Below are 20,830 nucleotides of genomic sequence, written 5' to 3'. Positions count from 1 at the left end.
CTGAACTGAAAACATGAAATTTAAAATATGGTTTACATGAACTAGTACGCTGCTCTAGCTGAATGCGAGGTGGAATGAGGGCTGATTGCAGAGTAGGGCAAAAAGAAAGTCATTCAAGTCAGTGAGTAAGTGAGGAATGATGGAATGATGGAAACAAGGCCTGGATGTTATGGTAGTAGAAAGTCTGTAATCATGTAAAATGAGACAAACACATAGCTCTGCTTTTGCCAACCAGACAGCCAGACTTGTCTCTGCATGCTCCTTATGTTTCTGTAGGAGAGAGGTGGAAACAGATGGTATGCTGTCTGGATTGTCAACACTACTCCCACCACAGGAAAGATACTAAAATGAATTGGAGAATAAATACTCATTTGCAAGTGGCAATCAATACGAAGATCAATATGCTAATGTCTGTTGTGCTTTCTATCTTCTTTGGTATCAGGTGTGTGCCCAGGCAGATAATGTGAAAGACAGACAGCTTAAGAAATAGACTAATTCTCAGTGTGCTCTCTCTTTGTTTAGTCTCTTTCCCATAGACACACACACACACACACACGTATCTCTCACATCTCAACATCACAGCCAGAGTCCACCAGCTGGTCTCTAGCAGGACGCACAGTTGTCACCATGGTGACAAAGCCCAGCAGATGAGATGAGGACCCATGTGTGATGCTGGTTTAACAATCTTTTAATAATTCATAAAGGCAGGCCTTTGTGTATGTGCTTCTGTGTGTGTGTGTGTGTGTGTGTGTGTGTGTGTGTGTGTGTGTGTGTGTCTAGCCCACATAGCCTGCAGATTTCCTTGTCTGTATTCCAGACAAAGGAGGCAGAATAAACAAAGATGAGAGATGTTGAAAGATCCTGTGAAAGAGTAAAACACAGCTCACTTGTTTCATGTGTGGCATGTAATAAGTTGTTAAACACAAAGCCTCCTCAACTAACAGCAGTTAATTAAGTCTGCCAGGATGCAAAAAATGAGGGAGTTATTGATATAAGGGAGAGGGGGTATGAAAAGCATGGCTGCTCAGACTACCTGCTACTTCATTTAAAATCTATTCACCCCGAACACCGTAGAGAGGAATTTCAGGATCTTTTGGTATATTTAATACAGAGCACAGTTTGGCTCTGTGTAGACAGAGATGTCAGATATTCAATATAATTAAAATAAAAGGTGCTCTTCCTCTTAGCTGCTCTATTGTTCACTGTTATATTTGCACGTCTGTTAGAGGGTGAAAAGAAAGATTCATATCAAACTATGGAGACCTTGAAAGTCCACAATAATTTGAATTTTACAAGCATCTGAATGCCTATATGTAAAATTAATCCACTTCTAAATACAGAATGATGATATTTAAATGTATACCACTGAAATATCCATCTATAGTGGGGTCAAAAATTCAGAGCAAAAATGCAAGTGTCCAGGATTTATTGTTTCTCATCTGAATCAGCCTGGATGTTCAAGTCAGATTTTTTTTCACATTGAATTTCAAATGTTCCATTTAAGCAGCTAACGTAGCTGTTTGGTGCTGAGCAGGAAGTGAGCAGTAAGGTTTATGAGCTTTTGCACTGAAAACAACTGCCTATTGTGGCTGCTAACAACGCTGATTAGAGCAGTGAGAGAAAAACTAAATAGTGAAGTTGAGGCGAGCTGCAGAGTCTGACAATAATTATCTGTTCTAATTTTCGACTTGTGACTTGTTTCACACACAGGTGCTCATGTCATGCTCAAAGTGTTGGAATTGCACAACTTGGCAGCATAATAATTCATAATTCATACCTTGGAGAGCTGCACTTTAACAATAGTTTGCTCTTCCTAAAGAAAGCTAATCTGAGACACAAAGACACCAGATGGGCCTCGCTGGGGGAATCTGGTAAATTGCAGGGGTTTTTTTTGTTTGTTTGTTTGTTTGTTTTTTTCTCTTGTGGACTTAAGGGATTTCTTTTGCAGCTATACTGTGGCTTAGTGTTGGATTATGGTATACCTAGTTGTCATTACTCCATCAAGCCCCAAAGTGCTGAATGTAAGCATACATTATGTCTGTAATTCTACTGTAAATTCTTTTTTTTCTTTTTGCAAATTTTAGCACATTTTAATGAGCTAATTTCCTCAGGCTTTTCACGTGATTACTAATGTCTGTAGAAGTTTGTATGAACGATTAGCAGCACTTAGCCTAGAAGTGTCACTTTTTAGTATTCTTAGTAAGTAAGGTTAGAATTGGTTACTCATGGTTTCAGATGTTTCTACTACAGCCAGGTCAGTGGATATGTACATACAGCATCAACCAACACTGAGAGGACCAAAAATATGACTCACAAGCACTGAGTGACAATGAATATGTGGCAGGAAATAGCCTAAATCAAGAATGGTTACAGCAAAAGTGGGTGAAAGTACATAAGCGCAGCTCTGCAAGGTATGGATGACTGAACTCAAGACAGGTGTACAGCTGATTTAAAGCCCTGTAAAACTGTTGTTTTCACAGGGAATGCTGGCCTCTCATTTTTATGATGGTGCTGTTAAGTCATTTAAACCACAGTGGATGTAGCCCCCCAAACCCAAAAGGCTCTGAGACCATTGTTGCTGAAGTTAACAAGAAAGGGGCTCCTACCCCCTGAGAACACAGGCAAACAGGATGTGTTTGGAAATATCCTGTAAGACTGAAACTGAGATATTTGGAGGATTTTGAGTTTGGGTTTGAGGGTTTTGAGAACATTATGTTTGGGTTAAGGTGACAGTATGGATTAAGGTCAAAGTGCAGATGCAGGAATAGGGTAAGGATACACATCAAGGTCTTGTATTTGGTGAAACATGTCATGTTTTTCAGTGTAGGTCCTTTTTAAGTGCAGTAAAACCAACACATTTTTCAGTATACAGTGTATCATTGTTCGTACCTTGGGTATTGGGTATTGTATTGTTCTGAGAAGGTGTGTCTCCCCTCACATAGCTCTTTATTTTCCGAAAACAGACATCCAGAGACAGAACCCTTCATTAACAGTGTGACATTTGTTATGAAAAAGTCATGTGGGTTTGAGGGATTTAAGAATATTTCCTTGTGGATATTACCCTTTAGTGGTTGCTGGTGGGAAACCATAATAGCAGGATGTTATATCAAATATTAAGTGGCTGAATCACTAAGTGTTGTGTTTTATTTCCTGCCAGGTTGACATTTGTGCAACTTGACCGCCGTGTCACATGATAGACCACAAAAGTATTTCATGCAAGTCCAGACTGTCACAGATTCTGCTGCGCCGTGCTCTGTTAACACCAGGCCTCATAGTTCTGCTATGTAGGATGCACTTCGTTTACCAGCAGAGTCTGATATGGTTTTTATATGGAGATGGATGCTAAGATAACTAACTTGTATAGGCTTGAGTTTGTCTGCTGACTCCCACGCTGTCTCTTTTATGTGTTTTCTCTCTGTCTATCATCTTTTCATCAACCTTTTTGTCACTCTCACTCTCTTTGTCCTTCACCCCCACATCAGACTGTTTGGGTCACAAATTTATTGTCACTTTTGTCTGTGACCATAGCATTGTGTGTGTGTGTGTGTGTGTGTGAGAGAGAGAGAGAGAGAGAGAGAGAGAGAGAGAGAGAGAGTGTGTGTGTGTGTGTGTGTGTGTGTGTGTGTGTGTGTGTGTGTGTGAGAATCCAAGCACACCTGTCATCATTAAGACAGTGGGCCCTTTATTACTCAATCCCACACCGTTCAACTGACAAATCCTGCCCCAGACATGCACACACTCATGCACACACTCACACACACAATCAACCACTCACGCAGACAGTTGAACAGAGGAGAGGAGCCAGGTGCTGAATCTAGCCAACCTCTACCCCAACCCCCCTCTCTCTGCTGTTTTTCCTCATTAGAGGAGAAAGAAGAGAACATGCTCCTAAATTTCAGAGTTAAAGGTTGAGTTTTTAAGTTGAAAATGTGCTCAGAATAGTCAGGTCAGCAGGAACAATGACATCAGATAATGCTGTGGGTTTAAACATTAACCTTTATCACCTGCAACTTCAGGTGTGTCGCACTGTACGCACACAGCAGAATACAAATGCGTCTTTAAGTCAAGAAACTTTATTTACAAGACAAATGACAACGGCAAAGAAATGCCACATGCTTTACATAAAACTAACTCAAACTAACTAAAGCAAGAATACTTATTTGGATAAAGTGCAATCACAATACAGCACACAATCAGCTTTTGCACATGTGCAAATATATTTGAATAGGTCTTTAGTGACTTCAGAGTTTGGTTCACTTCCTGAAATAACATTAAGAGCTTTCTGATTAACATTTATTCAGAAAAGTAGTTCTCAGTCTATAGTCACAGGAAATTGAATGCACAATTTAACAAGTGTTTTAATAGCCATATTGATGTCGCTACATGTTTTTTGTTGATGATGTCTTCTTGTTTTTTTGCCCTCTTTTCTCCACATTATTCAAAGATTCTTCACAACGAAGCTGTGGTCTGTGGTAATATGTGAAACTTGTAAGCATGCCAGCTGCCTGTGGCACTGAAGAAGTACAACCAGGCTCGCTGATATGTCACAGATAAATTAAAAAGAAAATAAAATACATCATGCACAGGGGTCTGTGTTTTACATGTTCCTCCACTAATCGACCCAGAGATAGGGGCTTGCCAACTTCTTGGACTAAGAGTGGCCTTTGGAAAATGCCATGACTAATTGTGCCCTCATTTAACAGATGCAGCCCTTCCTCTGTGCTCCCAGATCCAGATCCAGTCACATTGCCTGGCTTCCCGTTCAACACCTTGCAGCGCTGACACATCAGTCAAGTGAGACACAGTCTGTAGGAGAAGACCTGGAAATATTTTTTCAAAATAAAATGGAAAAAAAAGACAAAAAACACACACACACGTTGATCACAGACTTACCCTTACCCTAACTATAACCACTTCTTACCATAACTTTAACCTAACTGAAATTTGTTCCTAATAATAATCTATGACACACACACACACACACACACACACACACACACACACACACACACACACACACACATTAAATTAGACATGGTGTAAAAGTGCAACTTAGTTTACTTTGGTTTATATGTGTGGTTGATTAAATAGAAGAATTGGGCATGCGTTCAGGTGCATACCTGCATCTGATGTATTTCATATTAAATACATAAATAACAATAATAATAACTCTAATAAGAGCACTAAAAGGGCAAATTTCTACATTAGTCATAAGCCTCTTGTGTTGAGTGAGTGTATTGTGAAAGTCAGATATGGAAGTGGCACTGCCCTCATTGTATCTTTCTTTACGCAGCTGTGGCTCACACCTCGCCCGCGCTGTCAGACGCAGAGGCTCTACCCGACGGTCTCAGTCAACGCGTCCGCCTGGCCTCCTGTTCTCCGGACTTTCCCCCTTTAAAAAAAAAAATAAAAAAAAATCTTCAACCGTGTTTGCGACGTCAGGAATGACCCAATAAACAGCAGGTGAACACGGATGAAGTTTGTTTCTCCCTCTGGTCAACCGAAGTCGGTTTATGCGATTGACTGAATTTTGGAATTCCATCCCAGGCTTTGTGCGTCAGGAAAACTACTCAAGGTGAGCCAGCGAAACTCACACACCCTCGGTCAAAATGTAACGTTGGCTATATAATGCTTTAAAATTCATTTTAGCAGACCAAGAATTCATTGTTGCCTCCAGCCGTGAACTCTCTCCATGTTTTTAAGAGTTCTTATGGAGTCGCTATTAAATAATATTCTTTGTTTATAATGTACATTGGCTGCTTATTGTTCAATTGTGTATTTTGGGGAAAATTTAAAAAGATTTTATTTCAGAATAGCGTGGTAATAAGTTGAACGTTAGGCCATGTGTATGGTGTAAAACACACACTGTGTTCATCCCATTTGCCAGGCATTCATTTTTGTTCCCTCTCACGTACATATTAAATAACATTATCGCTGTAGTAGTAGATTGGTGTTAAACAACAGACATGAAAGGCAGGTGGCAGGACCTTGCTCCCCGCTCAGCTGCAGTATGTGGTTTCCCGACTGTGCCTAGGCGCACAATCAAAAGACCTCACTCGGCGAAAAAAAAACGGAGGTGTAAGAAAGTCTAAAACACAAGCGTTACCCCAGTTTACTATTGTAAGCTATTGTAAACTGGCACATGCAGATCAGAGAAACACTGTAAGTGAAGAAATGACTTTTGAGGGGGGGGGAATCCTCTATCCTTTGTAATGCAAATAGTGTAGAAGATGAGTGACTCATTTCAGAAACGCCTTATCTTTTGTGCTGACTTAATTTCCTATAATGAGGTAAAGAAAGCCCCTGACTGCAAAATGAAGCACTTGACCAACACTTAAGGCCACACTGGGGGTGATTGAGGCCTAATAATATTCTGGCTGTTGTCTGTGTATGCCTCCTGGTTTATTGATTTGTTCATAGCCCCCAAGGAAATATGTCCAGCATTCCACCTGCTCCTCCAATTTCCGCACCGAGGACATCAAGATACAGATAAAGGAACACATACGCACTCAGGCTGGCATGCACACTCCATCACTATGGTGCTATCACAAAGAATGCAAGGTCCTAATACAAGTGTAGCCTAGGGAGCATTCCACATCAGCCATATTGCTTCTACTCTTCAACCTCAACTTGAAAGGTTTCTGCTCATTCCTGCTTTGGCACGGCTCCTCCAGGTTCTATTTTAGTGTTTGCTGCATCTGGTGAGACAAAAAGAGGCTCATCATTACAAACACTTTCAATTAGGTTCCATGAGTCTCACTTTCAGGACAGTAGCTGTTCAGTATATGACTGTAACTTGACATTTTCACACACAAGCCCTGAACTGTTTATACTACATGCTGTAAATCAGCATGTCAACCAGCAGCTGTAGAAAGCACGTTGCATCTTGTATTGCCACTCAGGAAAACAAATCAAAATCTTATCTTTAACTTCAGAACATTGTAGCATGGTGCAACCTTCCCCCAGCAACACAAAGTGACAAATGAAGTCTGTGTGTTATTTCAGATGATTAAGTGAAAAGGGTTTATTTCCTGAGCAATGACTTCAGTGTGATTGTGTTGTATTCTACTCAACACCATGCCCCTGCACTTGAAGGAAAATAAACCCAGTAAGTCAGAATAGTGACATTATGAACCTTAAGCTAAATTTACTTACCTTACAATTTGAAAACATAGTTTTTCAAAGTGGCCTTTAACCTCCGTACCTCGCCTTTTATTTTGACTGAGAGTTGTGCAAGGAGTGAGAACTCTGTGTGTGTGTGTGTGTGTGTGTCTTTTAACCGTTGGCTTAAACAGCCTCCGAATCAGCCAGTGATCTTTGACCCTTATTCACGCTCACTGTCACTTCAGCTCTAAGGCCTGACAACAAAGAGCAGCTTTTGTTCCCTGGATTTCTCTTCTGTGCACATTCTTTGCTCCTTCACTCTGCTGTGTGTAGAGGGGTCGGTGCACATGCAGACTGAAACTCTCGCAGGACAAATCCGAGCTTCTCATTCAGTCTGCTGTAAATGCGGGTGCAAGATGACGATGCCAGTCGTCCTTAGCTTCAGGCTTTTTATTTAGCTGTAGCTAAAATGTGCTGTGCAACTTATTCCAAATAAAAACGGAGACACAATTCATGTAATACAATATACAAAACTGACAAGGAAACAACAATATATCATTCAGGTGAGCAATCAGCAGTACAGGTTACAAAAAATGTGACATTCAGATGCTTTAAACTCTTTGAGATTGGCAGGAAGTGGTATTTTCAAGGTACTTAACTTTACTGAAAACAGGTCCTGTACATGTACAGGGTTCTAAATAAAGATCTGAGGTGTAGATGTAGCATAAAACCCAGATCAGCCTTTTGATAGAAATCACTATCAGGTCTGTTATTTGCAAAATACAAGGCAGTTTGACCAGATGATCCTGGAGTCATCAATACCATAGAAACCAAATGTCATTGCAATCAGTTAGATAGTTTTTGTGGCATGTCACATAAAAACAAAAATGTTAACCTCATGGGGGCCCTGAAGAAAATTTCAGACAGCCATGAAAGACATTTGGTGCCATCCTCTGAGGACCATGAATGTTTGTACAAAATTTAGAGGCAAATTTAGTGGTGGTTAAGATATTTTGGTCTGGACCAAACCAGGACTAACGGTGCTCAAGCTGAAAATAAAAATGCAACACTTCAGATGACCCTGACATTTCTCAGAGGAGCTAATTCCATCTGTCACCTTTCTATGCTTTTTTGCCATGTCTGTGTAAGTGACTTGTAAAGATGATTAATATCGGTGAATGAGTCAGACCCCTATCTGATACATAGATAGAAGACACACGGGAAATTTTACTGGAAAACACAGACGGCCTGTCTCGTTCACACATGAGATGCTGGAGGATATGCATGGTTTCACACATAAACACAGCATCAGGGCTATATCATTCTCCATGTGTGTAGGAGGGACGGAAGCAGTGGAGCACCAAGTTTCAGAATGAGTGTGTGGCTTGGTACTGAAAAATGAGAAATGCTTAGTCTGTGGTGTGTGACTGGTGTTCCAGTCTGTATCTCGCACACTCAATACACACAGCCATTTGTGTCAGTCTTTGTGCCTTTGGCGCACACGCACGCACGCACACACATACACATGAGAGCTGGGAAGTAAAAAAAACGGGAAATTCTTGTGCTGAATTGATGCCTGGGTGCTGTGTAGGGACAATAGAGAAGGTGTGGGGGGAGAGAGAGAAAGAGTTAGTTTACATGTCATGCCAATTCAGCCAGTTGAAACGTGTAGGAGAGGGAGAATATAGAGGGTTCAACTGAGAAGAGTAAATAACTGTTCTGTTGCAAGGAGGCACACAGGAAATGCTACTTTATTGTGTGAAATGCACATGTGTACCCAATGCAAAATACCTGTTAACCCTTTGAAAGAGTTCACGGCAGGGTTTATGTTGAGGGTGGAGTCCGTTTTTTTTGCCATCTCACGGAACATGTCTAGAGAACTGAGCCTTCCCCTGTTTGTTCACACTAGCTGTTCATGGGTGGAGTGACACTGGCTTACTGTTTCCTTCAGTGCGAGTTGGGGTCCTCTTCATCAATATCCTGTCTATATTCAGAGATGCCCTAAGAAGTGGGTTTCTGTCTTAGGCTGGCGTGAGTCACACATTAATGCTGTGTGTGAATTCGTCACCAGTGTGATGCTGAACGGCTATTGTTGTTGAGTTATGTGTCATCATTTCACCCGGAGCTTGACTGTGTATCCCTGGCTTCGCACTGGATGTGTCTGTGTATTTGTTATTTGATTTTCTGCCAGAGGAATTTCAAGTTGAATCAAGTTTGACATAAGTCATGCAAATTGACTCCAACGTGACTTTTGTATCCTATTCTTAACATATGTTATGTTCCTAACGGTATTACGAGGTGTTCACATTTTTGGTTTTGTTTATTAATTTTCCAGCTCTGTTTTCAGATCAAAACTGCAAGAGTTGTTATAGTTTATAGTTGTTACATTTTATGTTAGCACAGAGAGCAACAGTGACAGATGATGTGGTCAGATTCAAAGGAGTAAACTAGGTGTGTTTTTGCAAGTCTGTGTATCACACATATATAACTTCCTTAACATAAACCACTAAAAAGTCACACTGTTGCACCTTTTCCCCAAAACTTTTAATGTCAAATGTGTTGGATTATCAAAAAGGGAAGTGACAAAACCACAGAGTAATGTGAAATAGACTGCAGTCATAGTTTGTATGGTTCCAGTTTCATTTGGTGCACTTTAACTGAAGTGAAAGTCATTTATATCATATTTATTATAGTACATTGTCCTTTTTTATTGTGGAATATTATAGTAAAGTATGTAATGTATAGTATTACTTTATCAGTTACTGTATGATGTATATACTTCACAGCACCTGTCTACAAACTGGCCCTTTACCAGAGCCACTTCAGTATGGTATAGATTGTATCTGTTGGAAATAGGGAAGCAAAGTAAGTGGGTAGTGATAAAAGTAGGTCAGTCCTACCTTGTCACTAATGAAATGGTTGTATTAGAATTATGTTTCCGAACCTTCCTGTACATTTGAAAATGGTAAAAACCACAACTGTGTGTAAACTTGTGATAATCAGGGGAGCTAGATTTTTCATCATACATTTGGGCTAATTGCCTCTGTTGACTCGCAGTGTGGTTGTTCAAGGCTTAAGTCCATCTCGAGTATCAGGTGTGTGCTTCACCAGGCGTAGTTATAAATAGCCATCTGACCCCACTAACTGTGCAGTCTCTGTTTCTTTTTTGTCTGTCGTCTTCTTTATGTCACTCTTTCTGCTTTGTCTGTGGTTCAACTGGTTCCTGTCTGTCTTGTGATGTTGCTGCTCTGTTTCCCCCCCTCTCCAAATCAGCATCTTCATCTCTTTTCACACTGTCTCGCGTATGTACACTAACACTGTTTATTTGTTGTATCTTAAATGAAAAGCTGTGACTGTGGGTGGACGTTCCTGTGCTGTAACAAAGCTGGCAAAGTGGGGTCAAATCTTGAAAGTCAGTGTGATGAAAACTGTACAGGAGTTTGCATCTTTGGCAGAAATTGAAAATGACTGAAATATGTGCGTGTGTGTGTGTGTGTGTGGTTAATTGACACATCTGTCTGGTCACATGCACATGATTCTAAGTAAGTCTGAGATGATGCAAGGTTCATGGGAATTTTATATTGTACCCTCTTCTTCTCAGACTGTTTCGACACTGCAGACATTACAGCAGTCTACCAGCTGTGTTATCCCCTTTCCTTGAAACAAGTGAGCTTGCTATACAGTGATGGAAAGAGTGAATTGTTGGTGTGTGCATGTGCCAGTCAAAGGGGAAGACTGTTTCCATTGATAACAGCATAGAAAGGTTCCTGTGTGTATTTTGAGCCTGAACCCATTTGTATTCATTGATAAGGGAGTTTAGATAACAAAGCAGCGGTCTGGATAAGAATACTGTCGTTAAAAAAAAACGTGGTATTTTTTATTATGTCTGTGCTGTGTCTAGATAGCGGCTTTTGGCTTTACGCAACAAGATATAGGCTTGTTTTTCATTGAAATGTCTGTTTACAGTTAAAAAGAAAATGCACACTGTGTTTTCTGATTTAGTCCTGCGCAGCGGCCAGTTTCAGTAGTGGGGTTTCCAATTTGCTGATTGACTGTATTCTATACAGAAACAAATTGGAGATGCATTCCCCTTGTGCAGCTGGATTTAACTTTACTTTTTTTTTTTTTCCTTTTTCAGTTGTTACCAATGGCACCCCGACTGACAGATCTGAGAGTTGGGTTCATCTTGATCATCCTCCTCTCCACAGGTAAGATAGCCACACTGTAAAAAGACATAACAAGTACCTCTTTAAGCCTCATGTTTCTTCTAAAAACTGCGCTGCTATACACTGTTCACCACCTGCTTCTCTATGTGTAGACATATTCAAGGAGAGACGTTCAAAAACAACATATGATAGAAACTTCAAACATACACCACAGGTTTCCATTGTGTGGTAGATGATCTGAGATGATCTGATTAGAATATTGGCTTGTTTTAACTGCTATAATTTCTCTTTGTCAGCATTGTGACACTAAAGTGCCTCTTAAATCGAGGAAAATGTTTTGCAGACATATGAGGAAAATGATACTTGCCACCAGTGCAGTTTCACTTGTATAAAGAGCCGTGTGAGGGTCAGTATCTTGAAGGAAGGGAGGATAAATGAGCTCCTGTAAGAGTCATTACGATTTTGAGCTTGTGAAGTTATGTTTAGGAGTAATTCAAAATCATGTATGTGGTTGTAAATTGCCCGCCAATGTGAGTGCACAATATCTCACGCACAAGGTTGTATTTTGGTGCAGTGGGAAGCAGGCACATGACTACAAGTGCAGCTGTGCACTAACAAAGTGGCATTTACCTGAGACGTTTTGGTATTTTGGTAACCCCCCCCCCGCACACTGTTGTGGGAGGATGTGCACTGTAACACTGTGCGCTCTTGCGCTCTGCAGTATTTTGGTCACTTGAATTGGTGAAGCCGAGCCCACATAAACCTCTGTAAAATCACTAACAAACAACTTCACCAGTGTTTTGCTCATTTGTTTGTTGCGTATTCTTCAATCTGCTGACGTGATCACATCTAAGTGAACATTTTTTTTCTTTTTTTAAAACTTATATATATATATAATATTTTTAAAATATTTCAGATATAAAAAAAGAATTGCAATATGCAAAATACCAGAGCAACATATCTAATTTGATTTTATTTATGGCATTATGGTGGTGATTAGGTGCAGATGGTTATTGTATGGATCATGAAAAGCATTGCAGCCACTGGATCTTCAACATGTCCAGAAACATGAATTTAACTTTAAAAGAAACATCAGCTTTTCTTTCTTGGTGGCATATTTGAGCTGCTGTATTCATATTTGCATCACCACACATCCTGAACAATAGTAAGAAAACTTTCCACATGATGCTCAGACTGTGTCATGGCAGGGAGAGCCCTGTGTTTAAACAGTGGCAAATGTGATTGTCCATGATAGCTTCCCACAGGCCCACCTATAATGTATGATGATGTATTTCTGAGAAGCAACCATCAAGCCACCTTTGGTCAGTGTGTGTGCCTCCTTTTTGTCTCCTTAAGGTTCAAGTGAAAACGATGTGGACTTGAAATTTTGTGGCATCTGGCGCCATGGCGAGGGCCCCCTGAGCCTGAGCGTCAACCTCTCCCCAGGCTGTAAAGGGCTCTCAATCTCAGCCAATAAGAGCTCTCTGTCCGTCGACGGGCAGATCACAGCCCAGTGTTCACGGTCTGAAGTGATTTCCTTCCACCAGTTTGGACTCGATTCAGAGAAGCACAGTAGCTTCTGTCTGTACTGGGAACCATTGCTGGACCAGTTGAAGCTGGAGGTAATTTTTTTTCTTGGCATCTGCAGTAACAGCTCTGAAAGTGAAATAGGAATATGTTATACTAAAATGCATGTGTGTGAACTGTGACTCATGATACTGATACATAATACAAAAGTGAAAAGCCTAGAACAAACAGAAAATGTGTACAGTAGCTATGCACTGCAGTAGTTTCACTGAATTCTCTGTTGAGGAGCTGAATAAGGGTTGCTCATTTTTGTTTTCTTTTCTTATTTTGTCGCACAGGTCAAAGAAAACAACCTTACTCTGTGCTGGCCTGCCAGCCTGCATGGCTCCTGCTGTACTGATCTGTCTCATGGCCCCAACGAACCCCAAGCAGCCTATGGCATAATCAATGGGACAGTCAGAACAGATTTCATCACCCAAAACACACACATAGCCTACAAGTTCAATGGAAATATCATCAGCTGCAGTAAGGAAGACTTAAGATAAATCTCAAAATCCAAATATCTGGTCAACCTGATTTCTGTTCAAATGTCACAGAGTTAAACATGTCAAATTCAAAACTGCTCTTTTATTTTATCTTTTTGCAGAAGAATTATGTGATCAAGCAAGACAAAGATCCTTCCCACATGACATGTAATTTTCTCTCTTTTTCCTCAAATTCGTCATCACATTTACTGTTGAAGTAACACAAATATCTGGTCAACATTGTCCTTTTAATTGCTGTGGTCACTGTTGTGAGGCTTTACAGTAATCAAGCGCTTGAAGCTTGACCATAAACAGGAAGCAAACCTTTTAAACATGTTAGGGCGGGGGTTAGAAAGATAACCCTGCTTTCTTACAACTGCCTGAAAACACAGTTTTTTAACTTCATATCATGATCTTCTCTGTTACTGCGTCCAGGACTGGGGGCACTGAAGATCCATGCGCTCGCCGCATTGAGGTGGAGATGAAGGAAGATTTCAAAGGCCACAACGTCACATCACCTGTAAGACAAACACAAAAAGAAAGAGTCTGAAGTTGACTCGTTATTATAATCCAAAGGGAACTACAACTGAAAGCAATTTGAGGAGGAAATTTTAATTAAATTCTAACACATACCATGAAGAGATCAAAACCAACTTTATGTTAGTCTGTTTCTCAGTACTTCGTAAATTTCCCAGCCTGTAAGCTGCGCTAAGCCTCGAGCCGTGAGTCTCCTGGTTTCTACTGTAGACGTAAACAGGTCAAAAATGCATTTTAAAAAAATGGTGTAGGTAATGGTTTCATGTGTTACCAAAGTCTAGACTATAGGCCACATCAGCAATATTTTGACCATAGCAGTTTTGTCTTAGTTGCATTTCAGCTGCAAAACTGAAACATATTTCCTCTGAGACACAAATAGAGAAATTAAAACAATGTAACAAAATAACTGAACTCTAATGTCCATTTAGTAGGTTTTTGAAGGTTTTAACTGCGCTACACAGTCCTGCACAAAAATATTATTTCTGTTATCGTGTTTGTTGTGCATATTACTCCGACAGTAACCATGACGATATTTTCAACAGGCATAACATAACACAGTGCTCTCATAAAGAGTTGCATAGGCAGTGATCATAAACTGATAAAACTGTTTTAGCAGTGACTTGATAATTTTACTTAAGTGAGTCGGCGTTATTTCTTAATCAGGGGCTTGTTTTACAGCAGGTTTTTAAACAGGCCAGTGAGTATTCATTCAGATAGGGGGTGGTGGTGATTTAGTTCACACAAACAGGTGAAAGGTCAGCCACATGAAAGTGGTTGATAGCAGCATTTTACTCACAAGTAGAGGATGGATGTTAAAGGCTGACATTTCTTTCCTCTAAACTGACTTAAAATAGAGCCATTTGTGTAAGTACCCAGCAATCTACATGCAATGTACTCATTACAACTGTGTACACCCAGGGGGTTGTGATGCACACTCCCAAGCAGAGTAGCAGGGTGGTAGAAGTCCCGTCAGTGATTTAACTCAAAATATGAAAATGTGAAAACACTTTTCCTTCACTTTTCATGTATTGTCTTGATAGTGAATTGAGCCAAACCCTGATTGGCTGTCTCTAACTGTCCAGTGTCCCCTCTCTGTATAGTTAATACTGTTTTCTGTTTTTCAGGTTGCTAAAGGTAAAGTTGAAGAGCCTGCAACCACTGTCCATCTCCCCCTCGCTCTGAAAAAAGCTACAAGAAAGACTAGCAAAGTATCCTGCACTTTCTTCAAGAACAACTCCCTCTTCCAGGCAAGGCTCTGTTTGCTCTCAGTCAACACTGGCAGCTGAGAAGAGATGTCAGCCTAAGCTTTCTATACACCAGCCTGTCTGCCATTTTTCTTGATCTGGGGAAGACATGACATGAATGCTAAATGCCTGATACTTTTGTTCCTCTGTGTGTGAATAATGTAGGCTTTGTTATATCAGAGAAAGGTAAAGGTGTGTGTGTGTGTGTGTGTTCCAGGATGGCTACAAGGAGGTCAGGGTTCTCAACAATGTGGTGGAAATCACTGTGACGAACGAGGTCATCGCTAATCTGTCTGAGCCAGTCAGGATAGGCTTTCACCACAATGCCATACCTGTGAGTTTGTGTACTCTCACCTGCATCAGTGATCAATGTCCACTTTATTTTGTCTGAATCTATACTCTTGCACAGTTGTGAACAGTGCAGTTGCATCAGTGTTGCCGTGCCAAGACTGTTTCCCTAAAACTGAAACACAATTGGAGAAAATGTTTTGTCACAGTGGTTGTGTGCGCTGCATGTTCAGTTGACACACAAACCGCTCAAATGTGGGCTGGCTGCAGGTGCTGATGAAAAAAAAAACAAAAAAAAACAAGATGCTCCTTTTCAGTTTTGCGTCAAGCTGGCTGTCACAGTCAATACAGAAAACACACAAAAACCACTCACCTCACACTTTGCAAAAATGGACGGTTCTTCTTTACATGCTTAGGGTAGCTTCTTCTTTTCACTGCAGACACACACCCATGCATATATAAAGCCACAGTTTGATCTTTCACCCGATCTGTATTTTTTTATTACATTGTGCAGTGACGGGCTGCAATCTAGCTATTTTCGATGTAGGATATACGTAATGACTGGCACTATTTACAGCCAGCTGTTTTAGTCACTGCTGCTGTAAATCAAAGAATGTAGTGGTAACTTTGTTAATATGACTGAAAATGTGCAGCATCTTAACAGGAAGTAAATACAGCTCTTGTCTATTTCTCCTTTTAATTTCAGAAATATCATCCGAGGAAATGTGTTTCATGGGACACCAGAAAAGGTTGGAACTAAACTTATGAACAGTATTAATCTAACATATGTCTGTATTTCCCCTTTTTTTTATTTACTGTAACTCCCAAACATGATGATTGAATATATTTAAATCAGTATTGTGTATGTGCAGATCCACTGCGGGTCAACTGGTTGGTAGATGGATGTGAGACACGATGGACAGGACCAGAATACACAGAGTGCCTCTGTGACCACCTGACTTACTTCTCTGTACTGGTGGTAAGATATGCTCCAGATACTCAGCTTCTTTTTCATGCAAGAAACACACAAACAAAACAGAAATAGAATAACATGACACAGGAGAATGTACAGTGCATATCCAACAATATTAACAATAAGGACTCAAGAATCAACATCTATACATGATTTTACACACATGTAGACACTAGCAGATGTATTCACTTGTTGTGAAGAAACAGACACAAAATCAGAAATATTTTGTTGTATGAAGACGTTGTTGCTCTGCTCATTACTCTGTGTCTGTCACATGACAGCAACTAAAGCCTGGACCGGTGCGCCACCTCTTGGCACTGACTGCAATTACATCTCTGGGCTGTGCCGTGTCTTTTATCAGCTGCGTCGCTCTCATCATTTATCTCTGCAGGAAGAGGTAATGCTCCTATTTGAGGGCTGATGTAGGTCAATGCATCAACAATGATAGACTGATTTTTGAACAATTATGTAACTACTCATCTCCATTCCATTCTCCCTCCAGCAAACGATGTAAGGAGCAGTCCATACCCATCCACATGGGCTTAGCTGTGTCTCTCGCTTTCCTCAACCTGCTCTTCTTTTTCACTGGGGTCCTGGCCAACATGGGAGAGAAGGGTTTGTGCACCTGGGTGGGGGCAGGACTCCACTATGCCCTGCTGAGCTCCCTCACATGGATGGGCATAGAAGTTTTCCACACCTTTTGGTTGGTGTACATGGTTTTCAGCCCCTCCCCAAAGCCCTACGTATGGACCCTGGTCGGCTTCGGTGAGTATGCGAGATACTAGTCTTGAAAATATCCTTTGCGGCACATTAAACTGAACATGATATTAACGCGTGCCCTTTGAAAATTTGTTTCCAGCTCTCCCTGCTGTTCCTGTCGTCATCCTGGTTGCAGTAGGTGACATCTACGGAGTGAAAGAGGTGGTGCCAAGCGATGATGTTACCAGCCCTTATCTGATGTAAGCAAGATTATTTCGTTAAAGAGGCTTGCTGTGGAGAGACATATGAAGTAATGCCTGGATATTGAATACATTAGAGAAAGTTACACTTCAGCGGGGGGGGTCAAATGTCTGTTTTAGAAACAACTAAAGTAATGTGAACATCATTCTGGTGTTTTCCAGGATTATTTGCTTTTCCCTCTCTAAGTGTATTTGGTATTCGCAGGTGTTGGATGAATGACAACTCCAAGGCCTGGCTGGCTCACTATTTCACCAACCTGACCATCCTGGTCATCTTGGTGTTCTCTGGCATTGTGATGCTCTCCCTGGTCTACAGGGAGATCCGCAACAGAGATGAGTGGAGGCAGAACCGTGTGGCTTTTCTCAGTATCTGGGGCCTCAGCTGCCTCTTTGGAACAACTTGGGGTCTGACCTTCCTGAACTTTGGATTTCTAACTGACTTCGTTCTTTTCCTCTCCTGCATCCTCAACTCTTTTCAAGGTCTGTGCTTGTGACAAACTCCTCCAGTACAAACAGACTTCGGTCAGTCCAGATTGTACTTGTTGTTTATATTACGATGTTACACTCTTTACAAGGAGTAGGATTATTTTGAGAAACCCTACCACAGAACTATTACCGCAGGGTAGAGGCATTTTTAGATATTAACACATTACCACATTTTGTATCATTTTTTTTTTCAGCATTATTGGTGGATTCTCAGAAGGTTTGACTATATATAGTTAGTCCTTGGACAGGGATATTTTCATTGTTGGCTCAGAGATTGGTGACTGTATTTGGAGCCAGTTGTCCATTGTATCAGTGTGGGAATGAGACAATGGCCACAGTTAATCATGGCCTTCTGTTACGAGTGCCTATCAGAAGAAAAGCTGTTTCCTTTCACATGCAGCTCATTTGTTTTTGATTCAGGTCCAGAAACTCGACTCATTAACCCCGTTGTTGCTGTACATTGGTAGCTGGGGGAGTTCAGTTTAAATGCTAACTAGCTACAATGTGACAGTCTAATGGCACAGGGTGGAAATTATGCAATGTTATATTTATACATAAATATACATAAACATAGGTTTATACCAACACATTTAAAGTCATTCAGTGAGTGCTTCTGTTCATAAACCACACTGATAAATGAGAAAACATCTGTTGCTGAGCAGAACTGAAAAACGGCAGCTTCCAAATGAATGAAGGAAACGGTGGATTTTATTTCATCAAAACATTTTATTTTTGTCCGCAGTGTTTCTACATCCTATTTTTAGCTGAATAATTAAGAAGTGGCAGTCTATGCTTTTTCAGTTTATGGCCAGTGCCTTTCCTGTTCACTTTTCATGTATTTCCTTGTGAAATGAATTGATCCTGAAAAGGAGAAAGTCGGTAGGCAGGTAGGTAGTTAGGAGAAAATTAATGAATCTTGGTTCTGGTCTGTTCCTCCAGGCTTCTTTCTAATGCTGCGGTTCTACATGCTGGAGTGGATGCGGAAGCAGGCCGGTGGCTCTGCTCTTGGCAGCAACAGCACTGGATCTACCCGACAGCACATGCTACAGGCGCAGGAGAAGAGTTAAACAGGCTTGTGTGTGGTGCATAACAAAGAAAAAGCTGCAACAGTCGAGCTTTTTATGTAAAAAATAAAGTGTTATTTTCGGCAGAAATTATAAAAATGGAGAGTGTTCAGAGCATGAACTGAGATGCTGTGGATTCAGAGTTTCTTCAGTTGAAATTCTGTTGTCAGGTGTGGTGGCTGCTGGGAAATCTGAGCGATAACCCATAACTGAGGAGTGAATTCCAAAGCAGCGAACAAAATTTTCTACCACCGGCACCAGTAGCATTAGTACTCCTCTAGCAGCTAAAACTAGAGCCACAGAGCAAGAAAAGTAGTAGACCACAGGTGTTCAGGTGACCACAGGTGCTTAGCTTTCTCTGATTGCACTGCTGCCAGGATGTTCAATGAGTCTGGTCGCAGAAAAGTTTGACGGCATCTCTCCAAATGAAGATAAGTTTTGGACCATATTTCAACTAAAAGTATTATGAAAAACTTACCTACTGTAATTTTAATTTTGGCTACATATGGCTCTCACAGTTATAAAGCAAACAGCTGGAGAGGAGCTAGATATAACCTTCTAACCTCGCTGTAATCAACCTGGTGTAGCAAACCCCATTCACAGTCAGAACAGGTCAAAAAAGATAAATTATTACTTGATTCTTCTTCTGTGGGGCAGCGGAGAAGAAATGACACAGTCACTCAGGAACTTATAAAACAGGCCTGGAGCCTGTATCTGTAGAATACCTAGACTGGCTCTAGATGTAGAAGGGAAGAAATTTATTTGAGATTTTAAATTCTAAGCTGGGGACAAAGTTAAGTTTTATTTTCCAGGCAGGGAACCTTGTGGAAGTTTAAAGATGCAGGTCACTATGCTGTGATTGCCACTATATTATCTGTAAAGAACATAAAAAGTATATATTATTATTGAAGCTCTCTGTGAACCTTAGATAAGCTTTTTATTTTTTATTTTGTACTGTGTACCCTTTTGTTTCATAGCTAAGTTTTTAAGTTTTTCTTTTTTTTCAAAGTAGCACTTTAGATATTCAGTACTTATAGAACCTCAGTGAGTTGTCCTTTGTGTTGCCTTAAGACAATATGTATGCATTTTAAAATAATAGCTGATTTTTTTTAATACAGAGAAGAACGACTTCATATTTTCTCCAGACCTTCAGTCAATAAGATGATAATAAGATCCCTCATTTTCAAAATGGACCAAATGCATTTAAGTTGGTTCTGGCACACTGATTTTTATTTTTTTTATTTTTTTCTGTTCAATTTGAAATGGAGAGGTAAGATTCTTATATATATATAATTCAGTCATCTCCAGCAGCAGAGCCCGCATTGGAGTTTTTAGATACTGTGATGTTTGCACTGTTTTATTTTACGTGAAATTTTATGTCCATTGAATCATTGTGTATGTTTGAGTTTTTATATGTATATAGAGTATTAAAAAAAATCTTTTGGTTACAAAGAGCCGATGGCTGTGTGTTTGACTGAACGTCTGTGTATGTGTGCGGCGGTGCACAGTAAGCACATTCAAGTCTCGCTGTTTTCCTGCTCTGTCATCCCTCCTTCTTATCTGTGCCTGTGTGTTTCCTCCCTGGAGGTTTTAGATTTGTTTTTCTCCTCACAAAGTTGCTGCTTGTTTGCCAAATTCTTGATGCCTCTGCTACGTGTGCTTACAGTATTTTTATTTTCCTCTGCAAAGATCATAATAGTCAGTGCTGCATTGGAACAAGTTGACTCAACGGTTCTTCAGACAAATGGCCTATTTTTTACTGTCTTTCTTTATCTATAGCGCCACCCAATGCAGACATGCCAGGTCACAGTGAGATAAAGATGGCCCCCCAAACCACAACCAGAGGTATAGTGCTTAACATAGGGGAAATCACGTGGTGTCTCCTCCACCAACACGACAGAAAAGTAATTGTTTATTCACAAAAGCTTTGCTTTGCACTGTGCGTCACTGTTTCTTCA

The 20,830-nt window shown here is 40.5% G+C and overlaps 1 protein-coding gene across 1 annotated transcript; it reads left to right on the top strand.

The window, feature by feature from the left end:
* The first annotated feature begins 5,281 nt into the window (after nt 1-5,281).
* adgrg1 (adhesion G protein-coupled receptor G1) lies at nt 5,282-20,326 on the top strand. The gene is made up of 15 exons (XM_018697449.2): nt 5,282-5,575; nt 11,243-11,312; nt 12,627-12,892; nt 13,136-13,322; nt 13,444-13,489; nt 13,757-13,841; nt 14,983-15,105; nt 15,320-15,436; nt 16,097-16,139; nt 16,263-16,369; nt 16,645-16,760; nt 16,866-17,128; nt 17,223-17,322; nt 17,528-17,802; nt 18,748-20,326. The coding sequence occupies exons 2-15, from the start codon at nt 11,252-11,254 to the stop codon at nt 18,873-18,875; spliced, it is 1,917 nt and encodes a 638-aa protein (XP_018552965.1). The 5' UTR covers nt 5,282-5,575; nt 11,243-11,251; the 3' UTR covers nt 18,876-20,326.
* Nucleotides 20,327-20,830: the final 504 nt, after the last annotated feature.

Source organism: Lates calcarifer, linkage group LG2, assembly GCF_001640805.2.
Source record: "Lates calcarifer isolate ASB-BC8 linkage group LG2, TLL_Latcal_v3, whole genome shotgun sequence".
In the NCBI taxonomy this organism is placed as follows: domain Eukaryota; kingdom Metazoa; phylum Chordata; class Actinopteri; family Centropomidae; genus Lates; species Lates calcarifer.
Note: the sequence above shows the minus strand (reverse complement) of the source record. Positions and strands in the feature narration are given on the sequence as shown.

Bases quoted from the DNA above. Each gene is read 5' to 3' on its own strand.
- adgrg1 (XM_018697449.2), top strand. From the start codon at position 11,252: ATGGCACCCCGACTGACAGATCTGAGAGTTGGGTTCATCTTGATCATC. The intron at 16,761-16,865 runs GTAATGCTCCTA...TTCTCCCTCCAG, and splicing joins ATTTATCTCTGCAGGAAGAG to CAAACGATGTAAGGAGCAGT. The intron at 17,129-17,222 runs GTGAGTATGCGA...ATTTGTTTCCAG, and splicing joins ATGGACCCTGGTCGGCTTCG to CTCTCCCTGCTGTTCCTGTC.